General features: G+C 46.6%; 1 protein-coding gene and 2 non-coding genes across 3 annotated transcripts in view; 1 reads left to right on the forward strand and 2 right to left on the reverse strand.

The window, feature by feature from the left end:
* Positions 1 to 1,479, reverse strand: part of PLLP (plasmolipin) — a 28,451-nt gene extending 26,972 nt beyond the window's left edge. Inside the window, exon 1 of the mRNA XM_068992928.1 lies at positions 1,242 to 1,479. Within this exon, the coding sequence (XP_068849029.1) occupies positions 1,242 to 1,376 (135 nt within the window). The 5' untranslated portion in view covers positions 1,377 to 1,479. The remainder of the gene's footprint in view (positions 1 to 1,241) is intronic.
* A 16,893-nt stretch (positions 1,480 to 18,372) lies between these two features.
* TRNAL-CAG (transfer RNA leucine (anticodon CAG)) lies at positions 18,373 to 18,455 on the forward strand. The gene has a single exon. It is a non-coding gene; the product is annotated as a tRNA-Leu (tRNA).
* Positions 18,456 to 18,806: 351 nt separating this feature from the next.
* On the reverse strand, positions 18,807 to 18,889 carry TRNAL-CAG (transfer RNA leucine (anticodon CAG)). Its single transcript has one exon. It is a non-coding gene; the product is annotated as a tRNA-Leu (tRNA).
* Positions 18,890 to 20,267: the final 1,378 nt, after the last annotated feature.

The following is a 20,267-nucleotide window of genomic DNA, read 5'->3' on the forward strand; positions in this document are numbered from 1 at the left end:
GGGCAGGAGGAGAAGGGGATGACAGAGGATGAGATGGTTGGATGGCATCCAACCATCCAACCTACTAGATGGACATGAGTTTGAGCAGGTTCAGGGAGTTGATTATGGACAGGGAAGCCTGGGTGCTTCCGTCCATGGGGTCGCAAAGAGTCGGACACGACAGAGCGACTGAACTGAACTGAAAGAGATAGCACTGGTGCAGGAGAAAGTGTGATCCCCTGGGTAAAGAGGGAAGCTTGATCTAGGCCCCTGCCTTCTGTGCTGACCCCTGGCATTGTTGCTAGGATCCAGCAGTGGGACAGCAGGAGGTGCCCTAACGGAAGATGGATCTTGTCCAGCTTCCCGCTAGTCCCCTGAAAACGCAACAAACCCCTCCCACAGGGCAGCCACCCAGCTCCCAGACTGGAACCAGAGGGTACTGCGGGGCGGAGCAGGGGTGGGCGGGAAGCTAACACCTCCAACCCTGAAACTGCTGCAGAAAGGGATGTGGCCATCGATCCGCCTCGGCAGGGGTCTACCGAAGGTATTAGATACAGGATTCCTGCCTCTGCCTTCCCACCAAACCCTCCCCCAACGCTGGGCGTGGTATCTTGACCCCCAGGGGCCAAACCGGCCGGAAAGCGGCAGGTTACCCAGTGGAAGCTAGATGGGTCGGGCTCCCTCGCAGGGGCCGTAGGGCCCGCTGAAGTGTCTGTGTTGCCTCCGAATGTGCCCGCTTGTTTAGACGAGGAGTGTTTTGGGGCGCCAGCCACCGGGGGCAGCTCGGAGCTCGGCAGAGGATCAGCTGAGATCGGACTTTGCCTCCGGCTGGGTGCTGGAGAGCTGAGGGCATATTCCTGGCAAAGGGCGAGCCAGAATCCGGGAGAAACAGTCGCGCGCAGTGATTGTGGCGTTTATGAGCGCTTCTGTGGATGACCTCTTGGTGACCAGAGGGGACGGAATGATGGGGCGCTAGTGATAGGCACTCTAACATTGGTACATCTTGCGTGTGCTCTAAGAGACGGCAACTAGGGCGTCTCGCGGTGAGAGGGTACCAAGGAGATCTCCGGAGCGTCCGTCCTACAAGCACCCCCAGAGGAAGGCAAGGCGCACTGGGGCGCGTGTGAGCCTAGGTTGGGGGTGTGCGGGGAGCAAAGATAAAGGGTAGCTCCGGATCCCCGATCCCTCCAGGCCCGGCCGGGACCCCTCTACACCACCACCCTAACCCGGTCCCGGGGCCCAGGCCCCGCGAGCGCGCTCACCAACTGCAGGAGCATGAGCGCACCGAGGCTGGAGCGCACGAACCCCAAGTCGGGGCTCAGTGTCGACACCACGGCGCCGCCTCCCTGAGCCGGGCTGCTGGTTCTCGTGTTCACTTTGGACGGGAACTCTGCCATTGCGCCGCTCGCCTCCCGAGGTTGCTCCGGCCGTCGTCGCCGCCCCTCCCGCGGCAGGTGCCGGCTTCTGCGCGGCTCCTCCCCGAGGGGCTCCCGCTGGCGCTGCGGCTCCCGGAGCTACGCGCGGCGTCTGGGCGGGGAGCCGCGAGCCCCCAGGTGTTACAGGAATCCCGGCCCGGCCCTCGTCACGAGACCCGCCCCTTTAACCCTTCGCTCACCGCCGGCCGGTCCAGCTCCGACCCGCACACGAAGGTGCCAATTCTTTACAGAGGCGGAAAGTGAGGCCGCGGTCAATGAGATGGCTCCACCAGAACCAGCCTAGACAGCCGCACCTGTCTCTCCCCGGAAAGCCGCCTGCTGGCAATTTCCCCCACATTCGGGGCAGCTTTGAGCGCTCCGCGCCCTCCTCGCCGTTGGCTTCCGAGCCTTGGGATAAACTGGCGGCTGCTTGCAAAGCTACCCACATCCCTCCTGGATGTCTCTCTAGCGCTGTGTGCTGTTGGGCGAGCCCCTGCACCTCTCTGAGGTGCTGTGTCGAGACTCCCAAAGTGAAAGTGAAGTCGCTCAGTCGTGTCCGACTCTTCGTGATCCCATGATCCCATGGACTGCAGCCTACCATGGGATTCTCCAGGCAAGAATACTGGAGTGGGTTGCCATTTCCTTCTCCAGGGGGATCTTCCTGACCCAGGGATCGAACCCAGGTCCCCCGCATTGCGGGCAGATGCTTTAACCTCTGAGCCACCAAGGAAGCCCCAAAGGGTCCCAGATGTCCGAGCATCCATGAGGGGAGGGTCTGGATGAAATGTGGGAGTGCGTGGAAGGAGGAGATCCTTTTATGACTCAATTGATGTGGTCTTCTGAACTGACAAGATCGCTGAGCCTCAGTTTCCTCGTCTGTAATACAAGGAGAGGAATGAATCGCACTTCACAGAGCCTCCGGCAGAATAAATGAAATATTGCATGGAAAGGTTCTGCCTTTGGGTGGGGGGCGGGGAGGTTGTCAGAAAGCGGGAGATGATGTAGTTACAGTTTCTTTGCTCCACTTGCGCCCTAAAACTCACTTGCTCGCGCGCAAACACACACACACACACACACACACACACACCTCAGGTTATAGAGATCTGCACAGACAATTGTTTCGTTTATTCATCAACCAGAGATTGTTGAGATCTTACTATATTGTCAGGCCCTATCCCAGGCCATGTGAATACAGCAAGCAAAAAAACACACAAGGTCTTCTGGGATCCCACTTCCTACTGGAGGTGACAAGTATAAACTGGAGAGAAAAGATAACTTCAGATAGTGACAAGTGCTATAACTAGAAACAACAACAACCAGGAATTCGTTGGCGGTCCAGTGGTTAGGACTCAGGGCTCTCACAGATGGGATGGGTTCTATCCCTGGTCAGGGAAATCAGATATCACGTGGTGTGGCCCCTAAATACATATATAAGTAAAACAGGAGTGTGACAGAGATGACCCCGAGGTAAATTTTAGACAAAGTAGTCAAAGATGACCTCTCGGGGATTTCCCTGGTGGTCCAGTGGCTCAGACTCCATGCTCCCAGTGCAGGGGGCATGGGTTTGGTTTCTGGTCAAGGAACTAGATCCCACAACTAGAGATTCCACAGGCCACAAGGAAGATCGAATATCCCACCTGCTGCAGCTAAGACCTGGTGCACCCAAATGAATAAGCAGATATTTAAAAAAAAAAAAAAAAAAGAAATCAAAGATAATCTCTCAGAGAAGGTGACACTTGATATTTACTCAACTGGATATTCAACCCCCATTCCCATCCCCTTCCCAAAGCACCTGAGACCCTCTTTTCCACCCCCATGCAGACAGTAGATACTCAGGGAATGAGAAATGCTTCTTGGTAACAGCAAAATCGTTACCCAGAGCCCAGCCTCTCTGCAGACTGCTCGAAGCCAAGTGCAGAACAAAGCTGTCGAGCAAACCCTTGATTTTAGGATGACACAGAAAACAGTAAGACAATTGTTTCCGAGGCAGATTCTAAAACAGTAGAGTATTTTTGTTTTGGTTTTGGTTTGGATTCTGTGTTTTTGCTTAATCCCACTTTCATTCCTTTCAAATGGCAACAAGCAAGACTCAATCACTGTACTGTATTTTTTTTCCTTCGACCTTTTCTTCCAAACCAATTTCACTCGCCTCCGGTCAGAAAAAGTGGGAAGGAACCTGTCCCCAGGCTGGAATGTGACGCCCACCCAGAGCCCCCACTTTTGCCAAGGAAGCCCTGGGTTCTTGGGACAGGGGAACAGAGAGCCAGCTGAGGTTGTGGAGGAGAGGGTCTCTCTGTTCCCAGGGTGAGTTCCCCTCCTTCTGTCTGAAAGGCCACCTCCACACATCATCTAGAGCACCTGTCTAACCTGTGCCTGCTTAGTTGTGTCCGACTCTTTGCGGCCCCATGGTCTGTAACCCCCAGACTCCTCTGTCCATGGAGTTTCCCAGGCAAGAATACTGGAGTGGGTTGCCATTTCCTACTCCAGGGGATCTCCCCAACCCAGGGACAGCACTCACAGCTCCTGTGTCTTTTACATTGGCAGGCAGATTCTTTACCACTGAGCCACCAGGGAAGTTTTCTTTAATTCTACAAAGTCTCCCTACTCTGATCAAGCCCCTACTGTGTGCAGGGCTTGTTGTCCTTGGGGTGGGGGTGGAGCATAATTGCAGGGGCTGTGGGGATTCCAGCACTGAGCAGATGTTTGGTGTGCACCAGGCAGAGACATTACTTTGCCAACAAAGGTCCATCTAGTCAACAGTATGGTTTTTCCAGTAGTCGTGTATGGATGTGAGTTGGACCATAAAGAAGGCTGAGCGCCCAAGAATTGATGCTTCTGAATTGTGTTGGAGAAGACTTTTGAGAGTCCCTTGGACTGCAAGGAGACCAAACCAGTCAATCCTAAAGGAAATCAATCCTGAATATTCACTGGAAGGACTGATGCTGAAGCTGAAGCTCCAATATTTGGTCACCTGATGTGAAGAACTGACTCATTAGAAAAGACCTGGATGCTGGCAAAGATTGAAGGCAGGAGAAGGGAACAACAGGGGGTGAGATGGTTGGATGGCATCACTTGACTCAATGGACATGAGTTTGAGCAAGCTCCGGGAGATGGTGAAGGACAGGGAAGCCTGGCATACTGCAGTCCATGGAGTCGCAAAGAGTCGGACATGACCGAGCTCCTGAACAACAACAGGCACTGAGAACAGTGCTGTGAGCCATCCAAGCAGAGACTCTACCCTCAGGGAATGTGATGGGAGAGACAGTCTCGAGATATACAAATCCGCAGATATATAGATAATTTGATGATATACTACAAGAGAAATAAAGATGCCCTGGGAAAGAATAATAGAGATTTGGGGGTGTCATTTAAACAACTGTGTCAGGGAAAGTGTAAGCACTTAGGCAGAGACTTGAAGAATGCATAAGAATCAGACAGAAAAAGACCATTCTAGGCTCAGAAAACTACTATAGGTGCAAAGGTCCTGAGGCAGGAAAGACTTTGGCATCTTGGAGTAGGGACATAAATTTATAAAATGAAGGGATTGGGGAGAGGTGAAGTTCAAGAGGCAGCCAAAAGCCAGGTCAGTGGTGGTGCCCAATTGTGTTCAACTCTTTGAGACCCCCCGACCTCACCAGGCTCCTCTGTCCATGGGATTTCCCAGGTAAGAATACTTGAGTGGGTTGCCATTTCCTTCTCCAGGGGATCTTCCAACCCAGGGATCAAATCTGTGTCTCTTTCGACTTCTGCTTGGCAGGTGAATTCTTTACCACGTGGGAAGCCTGGAGCCAGGTCACCTAGGTCTAAAATCCTTGCTAAGAGAGTGTTTGGGCTGTGCCTTGTGGCATTCGGGATCTTAGTTCCTAGAGCAGGGATTGAACCTGTGCCCCATGAGGTAGATGCAGAGAGTCTTAACCACTGTACCATTAGAGTATTCCTGGATTTTATTATTAAAAAACAGACCATTAGCGGGCAGTTACACCATCTGATTTCCAATTTTTCCAAAAATTCATAGACAGATTCCTTTGAGGAGTCATCCAACAAAATCCAGAAGCCAGCTTTAGGAGGTTGCTGATTAAAATCAGCCAATATTGACCGAACACTTTTCCAACTGGCCCTGTGCTTAGTGCTGTGGGGTTGGTAGGTTTGGTTCATTTTTCATTGCACAATTATTTCATTAGTTTATTTCACTGCACATCATACACACGTCTCCAAATCTGGACCCTCACCTTTAGTTAATCACTGAGAAGAATTTGGAGTATCCCATCAGATCTCTCTTTTTCTTATTTTTTTCACGACCATATAATATGTGGAAATAGACAGACTTGCTTTGTGTGTAACTTTAAAAATTTTTTACCAAGCAATGGGAATAGACTGTATGCACTGGAACTTGATATTTTTTTCACTTAACATGTCTTGGAAATTTCTCCACAACAACACACAAAGATTGACATAATTCTTTTTACATGTCATATAATATTTGATAAAGAATCTGCCTACGATGCGGGAAAACCAGATTTGATCCCTGGGTTGGGAAGATTCCCTGAAGAAAGTAATGGCTACCCACTCCAGTATTTTTGCCTGGAAAATTCCATGGACAGAAGGGCCTGGCAAGCTACAGGCCATGGGGTTGCAAAGAGTTGGATACAACCGAGCGATTAACACAACAACAATAATATTTGATAGGATGGCTGTTACAGTATCCTTTCCCTATTGGTAAACAGTTAAGTGGTTCCTAATAGTTCCTCATTACAAGTTATATTGCAACAGGAGGGAAGGGGGCAGAGCATAACCTTTAAAAGAATGACATAGCCATTGAGGATATTAGGCCCCAGATGGTGGAAGAGTCAACTTTCAGTAGCCCCTGACCCTCATTATACACTTTGTTTTTGTTGCTCAGTTGCTGAGTCATGTCTGACTTTTCGACCCCACGGATTGCACAGTCCTCCCTGTCCTCCACCACCTCCTAGACATTGCTCAGATTCGTGTGCGTTGAGTCAGTGATGCTATCTAACCATCTCATCCTCAGCTGCCCCCTTCTCCTTTTGCCTTCCATCTTTCCCAGCATTATACACTTGTAATGCAATAGCATATGCTAAATGACGTACCTACAGGCTCCAGGACAGCTCTGAGGCTAAGTATGTGCATATGTATGTCTGACTCTTTGCAACCCCATGCACTATAGCCCTCCAGGCTCTTCTGTCCATGGGATTTCCCAGGTAGGAATACTTGAGTGGGTTGCCATTTCCTCCTCCAGGGGGTCTTCCCAACCCAGGGATAGAACCAAACCTCCTCTCTTGTGTTGCAGGCAGATTCTTCACTGCTGGGAAACCTGAGTTCAGTTCAATCGCGTCCGACTCTTTGCGACCCCATGGACTGCAGCATGCCAGGCCTCCCTGTTCATCACCAACTCCCAGAGTTTACTCAAACTCATGTCCATTGAGTCGGTGATGCCATCCAACCATCTCATCCTCTGTCGTCCCCTTCTCCTCCCGCTTTCAATCTTTCCCGACATCAGGGTCTTTTCCAATGAGTCAGCTCTTCACATCAGGTGGCCAAAGTATTGGAGTTTCAGCTTCAGTATCAGTCCTTCCAATGAATATTCAGGACTGATTTCCTTTAGGATTGAGTGGTTGGATCTCCTTGCAGTCCAAGGGACTCTCAAGAGTCTTCTCCAACACCACAGTTCAAAAGCATCAATCCTTCAGCACTCAGCTTTCTTTATAGTCCAACTCTCACATCCATACATGACCACTGGAAAAAATCATAGCCTTAACTAGACGGACCTTTGTGGGCAAAGTAATGTCTCTGCTTTTTAGTATGCTGCCTTGTTGGTCATAACTTTTCTTCCAAGAAGTAAATGTCTTTTAATTTCATGGCTACAGTCACCATCTGCAGTGATTTTGGAGCCCCCCAAAATAAAGTCTGTCACTGTTTCCATTGTTTCTCCATCTATTTGCCGTGAAGTGATGGGACCAGATGCCATGATCCTTATTTTCTGAATGTTGAGCTTTAAGCCATCTTTTTCACTCTCCTCTTTCACTTTTATCAACAGGCTCTTTAGTTCTTCACTTTCGGCCATAAGGGTGGTGTCATCTGCATATCTGAGGTTGTTGATATTTCTCCCAGCAAACTTGATTCCAACTTGTGTTTCATCCAGCCAGCATTTAGCATGATGTACTCTGCATAGAAGTTAAATAAGCAGGGTGACAATATACAGCCTTGACGTACTCCTTTCCCAATTTAGAACCAGTCCTCTGTACCATGTCTGGTTCTAACTGTTGTCTCTTGACCTGCATACAGATTTCTCAGGAGGGAGGTAAGATAGTCTGGTAGTCCCATCTCTTGAAGAATTTTTCACAGTTTATTGTGATCCACACAGTCAAAGGCTTTGGTGTAGTCAATAAAGCAGAAATAGATGTTTTTCTGGAATTCTCTTGCTTTTTCAATGATCCAGCAGATGCTGGCAATTTGATCTCTGGTTCCTCTGCCTTTTCTAAAACCAGCTTGAACATCTGGAAGTTCTTGGTTCACGTATTGTTGAAGCCTGGCTTGGAGAATTTTGAGCATTACTTAACTAGCGTGTGAGATGAGTGCAACTGTGTGGTAGTTTGAGCATTCTTTGGCATTGCCTTTCTTTGGGATTAGAATGAAAACTGACCTTTTCCAGTCCTATGGCCACTGCTGAGTTTTCCAAATTTGCTGGCATATTGAGTGCAGCACTTTCACAGCATCATCTTTCAGGATTTGAAACAGCTCAGCTGGAATTCTATCACCTCCACTAGCTTTGTTTGTAGTGATGCTTCCCAAGGCCCAGTTGACTTCGCATTCCAGGATGTCTGGCTCTAGGTGAGTGATCACACCATCATGATTATCCAGGTCGTGAAGATCTTTTTTGTACAGTTCTTCTGTGTATTCTTGCCACCTCTTCTTAATATCCTCTGCTGTTAGGTCCATACCATTTCTGTCCTTTATCGAGCCCATCTTTGCATGAAAAGTTCCCTTGGTATCTCTAATTTTCTTGAAGAGATCTCTAGTCTTTCCCATTCTATTGTTTTCCTCTATTTCTTTGCATTGATCACTGAGGAAGGCTTCCTTATCTCTTCTTGCTATTCTCTGGAACTTTGCATTCAAATGGGTATCTCTTTCCTTTTCTCCTTTGCTTTTCACTTCTCTTCTTTTCACAGCTATTTGTAATGCCTCCTCAGACAACCATTTTGCTTTTTTGCATTTCTTTTTCTTGGGGATGGTCTTGATTCCTGTCACTTATACAATGTCATGAACCTCCACCCACAGTTCGTCGGTCACTGTGTCTATCAGACCTAGTCCCTTAAATCTATTTCTCACTTCCACTGTATAATCGAAAGAGATTTGATTTAGGTCACACCTGAATGGTCTAGAGGTTTTCCCTACTTTCTTCAATTTAAGTCTGAATTTGGCAATAAGGAGTTCATGATCTGAGCCACAGTCAGCTCCTGGTCTTGTTTTTGCTGACTGTATAAAGCTTCTCCATCTTTGGCTGGAAAGAATATAATCAATCTGATTTCAGTGTTGACCATCTGGTGATGTCCACGTGTAGAGTATTCTCTTGTGTTGTTGGAAGAGGCTGTTATTAGAAGGCAGTGGCTCAAATCCTGGAAATCCCTGCCCTCTTCTCCAAAATTGTTGGAATAATCCTCCCACTTATTGGCCTGTGAAACTACCCAGCCCATAAAACTAGCCACCTCGTATTTTGGGGCTGCTATCCCGTTTCAAGACACCACATTTGGTTTATGAAATGTGTATGCCTGTAAATAAATCCACTTCTTACCTATCACTGCTTCTTGCTGAATTCCTTCTGTGCTGCGACATAAAGAACCTGAGCTTCATTAAGTCCTGAAACCAGGTTTTTGATCCCAGTTAAAAGATAACAGTTCTGAATCCTGGCCTATGTGTTCAAGTTCCAATCTGAGAAGTTTTCTTTCTTTTAAAAAATTGTTCATTTATTTTTGGCTGCTCCGGGTCTTTGTTGCTGTGTGGACTTTCTCTAGTTGCAGAGAGCTGAAGCTACTCTCTAGTTGAGGCAGGTGGGCCTCTCATCGCAGTGGCCTTTCTTGTTGCAGAAGAGAGGCTCTAGACATTCAGGCTTCAGTAATTATGGTGCATGGGTGTAGCTGGCCTTCAACATGTGGCATCTTCCTAGGCCACGGATCAAACCCTTGTCCCCTGTATTGGCAGGTGAATTCCCAACCACTGGGCCACCAGGGAAGTCCCTGATCAGGCTGGGTTTGAATCCCATCGGAGTTATGTAGTTTCAATATTATATAAGCCTCTTATTTACATTTTTGCACACATATGAATCCAGTCTTCAAAACAGAACCACTGGATTGAGGCTATTTGCGGTTTTTAAAAATAGATACTGCCAAATTGCTCCAAAAGTCCCTATTAGTTAACGCCCATGTTAAGAGTAGGTGAACTTAACTATTTACCTGTCCCATGCCTGAAAATGGGCTTCCCTGATGGCTCAATGGTAAAGAATCTGCCTGCCAATGCAGGAGATGCAAGAGACCCAGGTTTGATCCCTGGGTTGGGAAGATCCCCTGGAGAAGGAAATAGCACCCCACTCCAGTGTTCTTGCTTGGGAAATCCCATGGCCAGAGGAGCCTATAGTCCATGGGGTTGCAGAGTCGGACGTGACTGAGTAGGCAGGTGGCTGAAAAGTGGAAGTTGCTCAGTCATGTCCAGCTCTTTGCAGCCCCACCGCATGGACTGAATTCTCCAGGCCAGAATACTGGAGTAGGTAGCCATTCTGTTCTCCAAGGGATCTACCCAACCCAGTAGTTGAACCCAGGTCTCCCTCATTGAAGGCAGATTCTTTACCACCTGAGTCACATGGCTATTGTTTAAATGCTAAGTCATGTCTTACTCTTTTGGGACCCCATGGACTGCAGCCTGCCAGACTCTTCAGTCAATGGAATTTCCCAAGAAAGAATACTAGAGTGGGTTGCCTTTCCTTCTCCAGGAGATCTTCCTGACCCAGGGATTGAACCTGTGTCTCCTGCATTGTAGGTGGATTCTTTACTGCTGAGTTACCTGGGAAGCCCACATGGCTATGTGTGGTGAGCTTTTTTTTTTTTTTTAAGAAGTCTCTTTGTTTCCATGTGTATTTCCTAATATTTAGCTGGTGGTGACAAGTATTGACCATTTGTATTTCCTTTTCTGTGAATTTAAGGTTTGAGTCATTTGCCTTCTGTGTAGTAAAGAATTGAAAATTAGGCCAAAGAGTGGTCTGGTCATTTTTCCTCGGTCTCTGAGAAGTAATCGCCCTTGAAAAGTCATGCCTCTGTAGGGTAGGGTCTGGTCACACCAGATAGTCTAACAGTGTGGTTTGGGGTGGAGGCACAGGCTGTCAGTTCAAGCAGCTCCACCTGGAAGAGTTGGAAACTGAGCTTGGTGATGTGAGCCGTCAACCTGTAGCCAGGTGATGAACTCCGCAAAAAGGCTGTGGCTCCCCAGGCGGTAGGTGAGTTTACCTGGTTGGTAGTAGTCTGTATGGACTGTCACACATCAGTGCTGGGTAAGGAATGCCTGGAGTGCGTGACTCCCTGGGGAGAGGACAATGGATGTTCCACTTTGGGAAGTCAAAAGTCACCCTTTTAAAATGTACACGATTCAGTGATTTTAGTGTATTCACTGTCATGAACTATCATCACCACTAATTCCAGAACATCTCCATCACCCCACCTCTGATTGTAATCCATGTACTTTAGCTGTAACAAACTGTAACAATAAGAGCTTGCAGTACATTCTGTGAGGCCTTGTAGCTAATGAACTATTGACTCGCCTGAGGGTGGTTTGGAGCACCCCCTGAACCTTGCCGAAGTGACAACAGTCTTGCGGAGTTCTGTGCTCCCTCCAACACTGCAGCCTGGTTTGTGGATTTTTTTTTTTAGGAGCTCCTTTTATATTTTGGATCCCCTCTCCCCACGGTTATTTTCTGTGTTGCTATTGAGGCCCCAGGCTGTGCAGCTGAGTCTGTCCCCTGTGGAAAGATACTCCAAAATAAATATAATGGTAGAAACAAGGAAGAGCTGAATCCTGCTTGGATGAAAGAAAGAGACCACATATTTCTCATTCATGAGGTCAAGAAGACCTTCCCGACTACACATTTGCAGAAAGGCTCCTTGGTGATGCCACCCCATAATAGGTGGTGTCAGCCTTCCCAGAGGCTCCTGTGCTGGATTCCATCTTGGCTAAGACGTGTGTACCCCAAACAGGGGAGGACACTAAGTTATACCAAATATAGACTCTGTTGCTGCTGCTGTTTAGTCCCTAAGTCATGTCCAACTCTTTGTAACCCCATGCAGCCCTTGTAGGCTCCTCTGTCCAAGGGATTTTTCAGGCAAAAATACTGGAGTGGGTTGCCATTTCCTCCTTCAGGGGCTCTTCTCGACCCAGGGATTTAAACCTGCATCTCTTGCGTTGCAAGTGGATTCTTTGCCATTGAGCCACCAGGGAAGCCCAAAGATGGACTCAGAGCCAGGCAAAGTAAGAAGATTGATGAGAGGAAATCCAGATATGTTCCATATGAGTGGTTTAAACTGCCAAGAAGCCAGAACCCTCTCTCTGAGCCAGTTCATGTGTACCTATTCACACTTACTTTCCCCCCCTCCTAATAAATATTTAAATTGTTTCACTATTTCACCTGTTTCTGTCCCTTTGTCGAAATTCACTCCCACCAAGCAGGCAAGCCAGGGTCTTGTCACTAGCCACTGGCCTTCATGGTCTAGTAGCCAGGATTCCGTGCTCTCACTGCCATGGGCTGGCTTCAATCTCCGATTCGGGGGGAAACTGAGATTAAGCTGTTGCCAACTGAGACCACCCAAGATCAGTATTGTTTTTCTCTACTTTGTTTCTCGCACTTTGTGCCATTTTGATAAATATGTATGCTGCTGCTGCTGCATCGCTTCAGTCGTGTCCGACTCTGTGCGACCCCATAGACGGCAGCCCACCAGGCTCCCCCGTCCCTGGGATTCTCCAGGCAAGAACACTGGAGTGGGTTGCCATTTCCTTCTCCAATGCATGAAAGTGAAAAGTGAAAGTGAAGTCGCTCAGTCATGTCCGACTCTTCGCACCTCATGGACTGCAGCCCACCAGGCTCCTCCGTCCATGGGATTTTCCAGGCAAGAGTACTGGAGTGGGGTGCCATCGCTTTCTCATAATAACACACAGAAATGTTTTTCCTTAAATTTTGGCCACTCCACCAGGCATGTGGAATCTTAGTTCTCCAACCAATGATTAAACCCACACCCCCTGCATTGGAAGCATGTGTGCTTAGTCATGTCCAACTCTTTGCAACCCCCATGGACTATAGCCCACCAGTCTCCCCTTTCCTGGGATTATTCCAGCCGGAACACTGGAGTGAGTTGCCATTTCCTTCTCCAGGGTAACTTCCTGACCCAGGGATTGAACCCATTCTCCCGAAGCTCCTGCATTGGTAGGCAGATGGAAGGGTGGAGTCAACCACTGGAACACCAAGGAAATTCCTCACCACCAAAGTTAAAATATAGAACATTGTGATTAGTCCAGAAAGGTCCTTCATGACCTCTACTCTGGTTCCAGGCAACCGCTGCTCTATCTTCTGTCATTGTTGCCTTGCTTTTTCCAGAAAGTCATATAAATGGAGTCTTCACCCCACTCCAGCACTCTTGCCTGGAAAATCCCGTGGACGGAGGAGCCTGGTGGGCTGCAGTCCATGGGGTCGCGAAGAGTCGGACACGACTGAGCGACTTCACTTTCACTTTTCACTTTCATGCTTTGGAGAAGGAAATGGCAACCCAGTCTAGTGTTCTTGCCTGGAGAATCCCAGGAACGGGGGACTCTGGTCCCCCGGCTGCCGTCTATGGGGTTACACTTCAGTGTTGGACACTGAAGCGACTTAGTAGTAGTAGTATATGACATAATTGTGGCAAGCTGAACAATGCCCACTCTACCAAGATGGTCCCTCTTAATCCCTGGAACCTGTAAATGTTACCTCTTCTAGCAATAGGGATTCTGCGGGTGTGATTAAGGACTTTAAAATGAGATTATTCAGGATTATATAATTGTGCTGTGCTGTGCTTGGTCATGTCCGACTCTTCACAACTCCATGGACTGTAGCCCACCAGGCTCCTCTGTCCATGGAATTTTCCAGGCAAGCATACTGGAGTGGTTTGCCATTTCCTTCTCCAGCAGATCTTTCCAACCCAGGGATCAAGCCCGAGTCTCTTGTGTCTCTTGAATAGCATGCAGATTCCTTACCTGTTGAGCTATTACATTTAGAATGGAAAAACAATAAGGTCCTGCTGTATAGCACAGGGAACTATATTCAATATCCTGTGATAAACCATAATGGAAAAGAATATATAAATATGTATCAGTATTTATGTGTATAACTAAGTCGCATTGCTGTACAGCAGAGATTGGCATACCATTGTGAACCAACTATGCATCAATAAATAAAAAAATTTTTTTTTGGCCTTAAAATGTCTTTTCTTTTCTTTTTTTTTTTTTAGTTTTTATTTTTACTTTATTTTACTTTACAGTACTGTATTGGTTTTGCCATACATTGACTTGAATCCACCACGGGTGTACATGCGTTCCCAAACATGAACCCCCCTTAAAAATTGTTTTCAAATCATGGAAGCCGCCGAAGTGTTTTTCTACAGATGAATGGATAAATGTAGTATACATGGAAAAAGCAAAATGTAGTATAGATGTACAATGGAACATTCTTCAGCCTTTAAAAGGAAGGAAATTCTGACGCGTGCTATGAATACTTTGAAGTTTGTTGTTGTTTAGTCACTTATTTGTGTCCACCAACCCTTTGCAACCCCGTAGACTATAGCCCGCCAGGCTCCTCTGTCCGTGGGATTTCCCAGTCAAGAGTACTGGGATGGGTTGCCATTTCCTTCTCCAAGGGCTCTTCCTGACCCAGGGATTGAACCCATGTCTCCTGCAGTGTAGGCGGATTCTCCACCACTGAGTCACCTAGGAAGAACCAAACCTTGAAGACATTATCATAAATGAAACAGGTCAGTCACAAAAGGACAAATATTACATGATTCTACTTATATGAGCTATCTAGAATAGTCAAATTAATAAAGACAGAAAATAGAATGGTGGTTTGGCACAGAGTCTCAGTTTTGCAAGATGGAAAGAGTACTGAAGACGGGTGGTGGTGAAGGTTGTCTAGTGTAAGTGTGTATACTTACACACATACATGTTCATATCTGTCACAATTAGCAATGCTAAAGTGAATTTGCTCATAGATGCAGAACTGGCTTCTACCAAGGGTGGAATCGATTTCATTTTATAGACAAGCTTTGTTTGCAAATTTATGAACTAAATATTAAACAATTAAAACAGCATGATGAATGGATAAAGAAGTTGTGGTACATAGGAAAAAGGAATATTACTCAGCCATAAAAAGAACACATTTGAGTCAGTTCTAATGAGGTAGATGAAATGAGTTCTAATGAGGTAGATGAAATGAGAGCCTATTATAGAGTGAAGTCAGAAAGAAAAAAAAACCACATATATAAAGAATCTAGAAAGGTGGCATGATGAGCCTATTTGCAGGGCAGCAGTGGAGACACAGATGTAGAGAACAGACTTGTGGCCACAGTGGGAGGAGAAGGTGGGACGAACTGAGAGAGCAGCATGGAAACAGGTCCAGTATCATGTAAAACCGATAGCCGGTATAAGTCACAAACCCAGTGCTCTGTGACAGCCTCGAGGGCTGGTATGGGGTGGGCGGTGGGAGGGGGCTTCAAGAGGAAGGGGACATACGTATACCTGTGGCTGATTCATGTTGATGTATGGCAGAGACCAACGCAATATTATAAAGCAGTGATCCTCCAACTAAAATAAATCCATTAAAAAAATAAAAAACAAGCCACACTCGCTCCCTGCAATGGCCCCAACTGTCTGTGCAGTGTGCTTCTCTCTGTATCTGAATAAATCTACTTCTTACCTTAAAATAAAAAAAACAACAAAAAAACAACCAAGAAGTCACTAGAGGAGCACACTCAATAAGCCTGAATACATATAGCCAAAGGGGTTCTCTGGTGGGCCAATGGCTACGCTCCCTTGGGGCCCAGGTTCTAATCTGTGGTGAGGGATCCTACAAGTTGTAAGACTCAGCCGAAAAACAAACAAACAAACAAAAAAAAACACCCCTCAAAATCCATGTAATCAATATAAACATTTTTATTGAGACACCTTGCATTTCTTTTTTTGCACTAAGATGACAACATATCCCAAATGCTCTGTAGCTACATGTGATTAGTGGCTTCTGTAATAGACAGAACGGCTGTAGACAACACCTAACATTCATTTGAAAGAACATCCAGAAATCTTTTGTCTTTTTCAAATTCTTTTCCAATTTTCCTAACAGTTAAAACTTTTTTCTTTAATTATTTTTTATGCTTTGACTGTGCTGGGTCTTCGTTGCTGGGTGGGCTTTCCTAGTTGCAGAGAGTGGGGGCTACTCTCTAGTTTCGGGCGGACTTCTCATTGCAGTGGCTATTCGTGTAGCACAGCACCGGCTCTAGATGCTCAGGCTTCAGTAGTTTGAGCAGGAGGCCTCCATGCTTGCACTTCCCTGGCTCTAGAGCACAGGCTCAATAATTGTGGTGCCTGGGCTTTGTTGCTCCAAGGTCTGTGGGATCTTCCTGGATCAGGGACCGAATGAGTGTCTCCTGCATTGGCGGGAGGATTCTTTTCCACTGAGCCACCAGGAAAGTCCTCCTGGTTTTTAAAATTAGAACAGAATTACCCAAGTAATCCATGTTCAAAATATAAATATCACATGCAGGTAACCAATGAGAAAAGAAAATTCACAATAAATGCCACCACCCGGGGATAATCACAGGTCCTGATGTTTCTGTGGCCTTTGAGACTTTAATAGGAACATTTTATTATACATATATATTTTAAATAAATAATCTTTGTAATGAAACTGAGTTCCCCTGAAATCAAGTTCCTCTGCCAAGTTTATGAGTGATCGTTCTATTCAATACCTGTGACCATCACGTTGAGGCATATCAAAGAAAAGGAGGAATCGAAACTGTGCAGAACCCTGTGGGCCCCTCCCCACATGCAAGGGCCTTTCTTTGCCCCTAGCATTTCTCTTTTTTCCCCGCCCATTTCTTGTTTGTAGGAAAAAGGTTTCAGCCTCCAAGACCTTCTCTGATTCAAACAGTAATTAGAGTGAGGGAATGCAGAAAGAAACCGTAGCACAGCCTTGGGGTGTGCTCTTGGTTCCTCCTGCTGGTGATGTAATAACCTGACACACATCTCTGAGTTCTATGGGAGCTAAGTGCCCAGCCCAGGCGGAGCATGGTAATTTCAGGCTGAGCACCCGCTGGCTGGAACCAGAATGCTAATGACTGAGGTTCCGCCCTGTCTCCTCACCACCAACTAATCAGAGGGAGGTTACACACACCCTGCAGCCCTCCCCACCCTTAAAGTGTCCGTATAAACTTCTTCCCTGGAACCCTTTGGGGAGTTCGGACCTTCTGAGCATGACCCACCTCTTCTCCTTGCATGGCCCTTGCCATAAATCTTCCCCTGCTCCAAACTGACCTTCAGGTGTGTTTGGCCTCGCTGTGCTTTGGGCGACCACACTTGCTTTAGGTGAGAAGAGGTTAGATAGGAGGGTCAGAGGCACAGAAGGCATCCTGAAGACAGAAGCAGAAGGTGGAGTGATGTGAGGGTATAAGCCAAAGAATGTGGGTGGAAAGGGAAAGGAAATGGATATTCCCTAGAGCAGGGGTCTCCAACCTCTGGGAGCTAATGCCTGATGATCTGAGGTGGAGCTGATGTGATAATAATAGAGATAAAGTGCACAGTAAATGTAATATGCTTGAATCATCCCCAAACCATCCCCCACCCCGGTCAGTAGAAAAATTTTCTTCCATGAAACCAGTCCCTGGTGCCAAAAAGGTTGGGGACCACTGCTCTAGAGCCACCAGAAGGGACACAGTTTTGACCTCTAGAACCATAAGATAATAAATGATGTGGTTTTAAGCCACTAAATTAGTGGCAGTTTGTTACAGCAGCAATAAGAAACTAATACGGGAACCGTCGAATCCCCTCACCCGCTTTCCTGCAGTGACTGTCCAGCCTTATCTTGAATGCCTCCTGTGATGGGGATGTCACTGTCTACACAGGCAGCTTATTTTCTTTTCAGCAAGCTCTTTCTTCTGTGGAAAACTTCCCCTGTGGTAACTACCCACCCATTGCACCTACATATCAAGCCTCAGTTCCTGCAGCAAGATTCAACAGGCACAATTCCAATCCCATAAACACAGCAGGCTTTTGTAAACAGATAAATGGTCTCTTCTCCAAGTTTAACATTTTCTAGCTTATCCTTCGTTCAGTTTGTTAAAAAAGTATAAAAGCCAACTTTCTCTTTCTTGATGAGGCTTCACCTAAACACGTGCGGAATGGAAGCCCATTGCAGTGGCTTCAGTCCATTGAGGAGTCCCTGCAAAGTCCATAATACCTTCTTCCAAAAAGAATCCTCTAGACCTCCTCTCACTTCCCCCCAGGGGCCCAACAATAGTCTAGACCCTTTCAGGTAATTTTAGTCATTAAAAATAATGTGAAAACTTAGTCACAGCATTGGCAAATGACTAGAATTCAATAATATAGTTTCATTTCCATTGTTATTTATTTTTATGGTTATTTCCTGTTGATGGCAAGAGAAACTAATTTTCCGTTTCTGTGTAGGCTACAAAGTTTCCTTTTAAAACGTATAAGTAGTAAAAAGACTGAACTACTTTAAGGGTAACGATAAATCTTGGCAGTACAGTGGTTATTGATTGTGGATGACAAGGGGCTGTGTGGCTGGATCTCCAGCTGCGAGAGGCCCCAGAATTATTTGAATAATTCCCAAGCCACGTCGCACCAATAGTGACTTAAATAGAATCCCACGGAAACCCTGTCACCAGGAGTCAGGATGGCCGAGCGGTCTAAGGCGCTGCGTTCAGGTCGCAGTCTCCCCTGGAGGCGTGGGTTCGAATCCCACTTCTGACAGTACTCTAGCTTTTGCATTTTCCTTACTTCAAATGTCTGAAGAATGGCTTATGCGGCTTCAGAGAAGGATTAGTTTTACATTTCTTTCTTTCTTTTTTTTTTTTCAAACGACATATTATTTTAAAACCGCTAAGCTCGTTACAGTCATGAAAGATGTGGAACTGATCTTTGTTGCTTTGACTTTCTCCCTCTGTACCTGCTCCCCTCCTAGGCATGTAGTTTTACATTTCAAAATAAGTCTTCAGGAAATAACTTGTCATAAATAGAAAATACTTGTTTTGTAAAAAGGTTAATATCCACAGGGCATATTTCAGACGTCGCCGTTCGTGAAAAACGAAAAAGATCTAGCTTTGTCAGAAGTGGGATTCGAACCCACGCCTCCAGGGGAGACTGCGACCTGAACGCAGCGCCTTAGACCGCTCGGCCATCCTGACTACCGCTGGAAGGGTTTTGCAAGCGATCCCCTTCGAAATAATTCCAGTGTGCGCATGCGTGGCGAACGGCAGGCGCTGCGGTTTTGTTCTCCGCCCAGCGTTAGGAGGAGCTAGATACAAGCTTTTGCTCCAACTGGAGGAGCGAAATGCAAAGCGAAGGTACAGAAACCGCCTGGGCAGCAGCAGAGGGCGAGCGCGGTATGCTGGAGAGTCTGAAAGGCGAAGAAACAGAGGACTCCCACCTACTTACATTCGTGCCGCCGACAGGCTTTCATTCTGCATTCATGTACTTACTGTTCACATCAGCTTTGATTTGCATGTCTGTATACATTTACATTTCTGCATACATGCCCTCATGCCTTTACCGCACAAAGCAGACAAATCTGCACATTCCCTTTGGCTTATAGGTCTCTGAATCAGGTGAAGCCAGGGGTATCGCAAGGCAAGCGTACCGCGCGTTCTCCTTCCTAACATTCGTCACGCCAACTTCACCTTTGTATGTGTGTTTAACTCATTCACTCAGACTCCAGGTTACACCGAGGCCTGCAGCGCGCAAAGCCCTCAGATTCATCTTTTTCCTGACCGTGTTACTAGCGCCCCAAACTTGCTTGACACACAGTAGGCGGGCAGGGAATGTCGGTGGATTAATCCCTCCCGCGCCGCCTCCTTCCCGCATTCCCTAGGCCCCCGCAGCACCTTCCACCTACTCCTTCCCTAACCCAACCAGAATTACCTACGCACTCGCTCTGTCCAGGAACCAGAAGATCCCAGGTCATGAGAGTGCCTTTCTCCATGGGATTTCCTGCAGGCCTATATACTAAAGAGAATTTCTGCCCTCAAGACAAATTCAAACCTGGGGTAGAGGGAGAGAGCTAAGAAACAGGTGAAAGGCAAAATGGCAAAAAAAAAAAAAAATGCTGCTAAGTGCAAGAAAGAGGACGTCAAGAAACTTGCAAGAGACCTTGAAATAGGCCAAGACAAATAACTGGGTGTCCTGTCTGGGGCCCGAGTCCTGTTTGAGTCTAGGGCCTGCACCTTTCATTACTACAACATACAAATGAGTCTTAGTCATGGAAACGCAAGCGGATTTGGTTGGAGTGGAATGCAATTAACTATTGCCCTGTGAATACTGGCCATTTTTATACCTGTATTATAAATCCATTCTATCATTTCTGATTGTCAGTGTATGTGTGTGTGTTTTGAATCAGTTGTAGCATCTTGGTGTTTGTTTGTTTTTTTTTTACAAATTCTGAGTTAAATGAAATCTTTGACTTGTGTTCTTTTTATATGTAGGTAAGAATCATAATTTTACCTTTAAAAAGCCTCTTTTACCAATGATCAAGAGTGACTAGAGGCTCTCATAGGAAGGGTGGTCAGG

The sequence above is a fragment of the Capricornis sumatraensis genome, chromosome 20 (assembly GCF_032405125.1).
Source record: "Capricornis sumatraensis isolate serow.1 chromosome 20, serow.2, whole genome shotgun sequence".
NCBI lineage: Eukaryota > Metazoa > Chordata > Mammalia > Artiodactyla > Bovidae > Capricornis > Capricornis sumatraensis.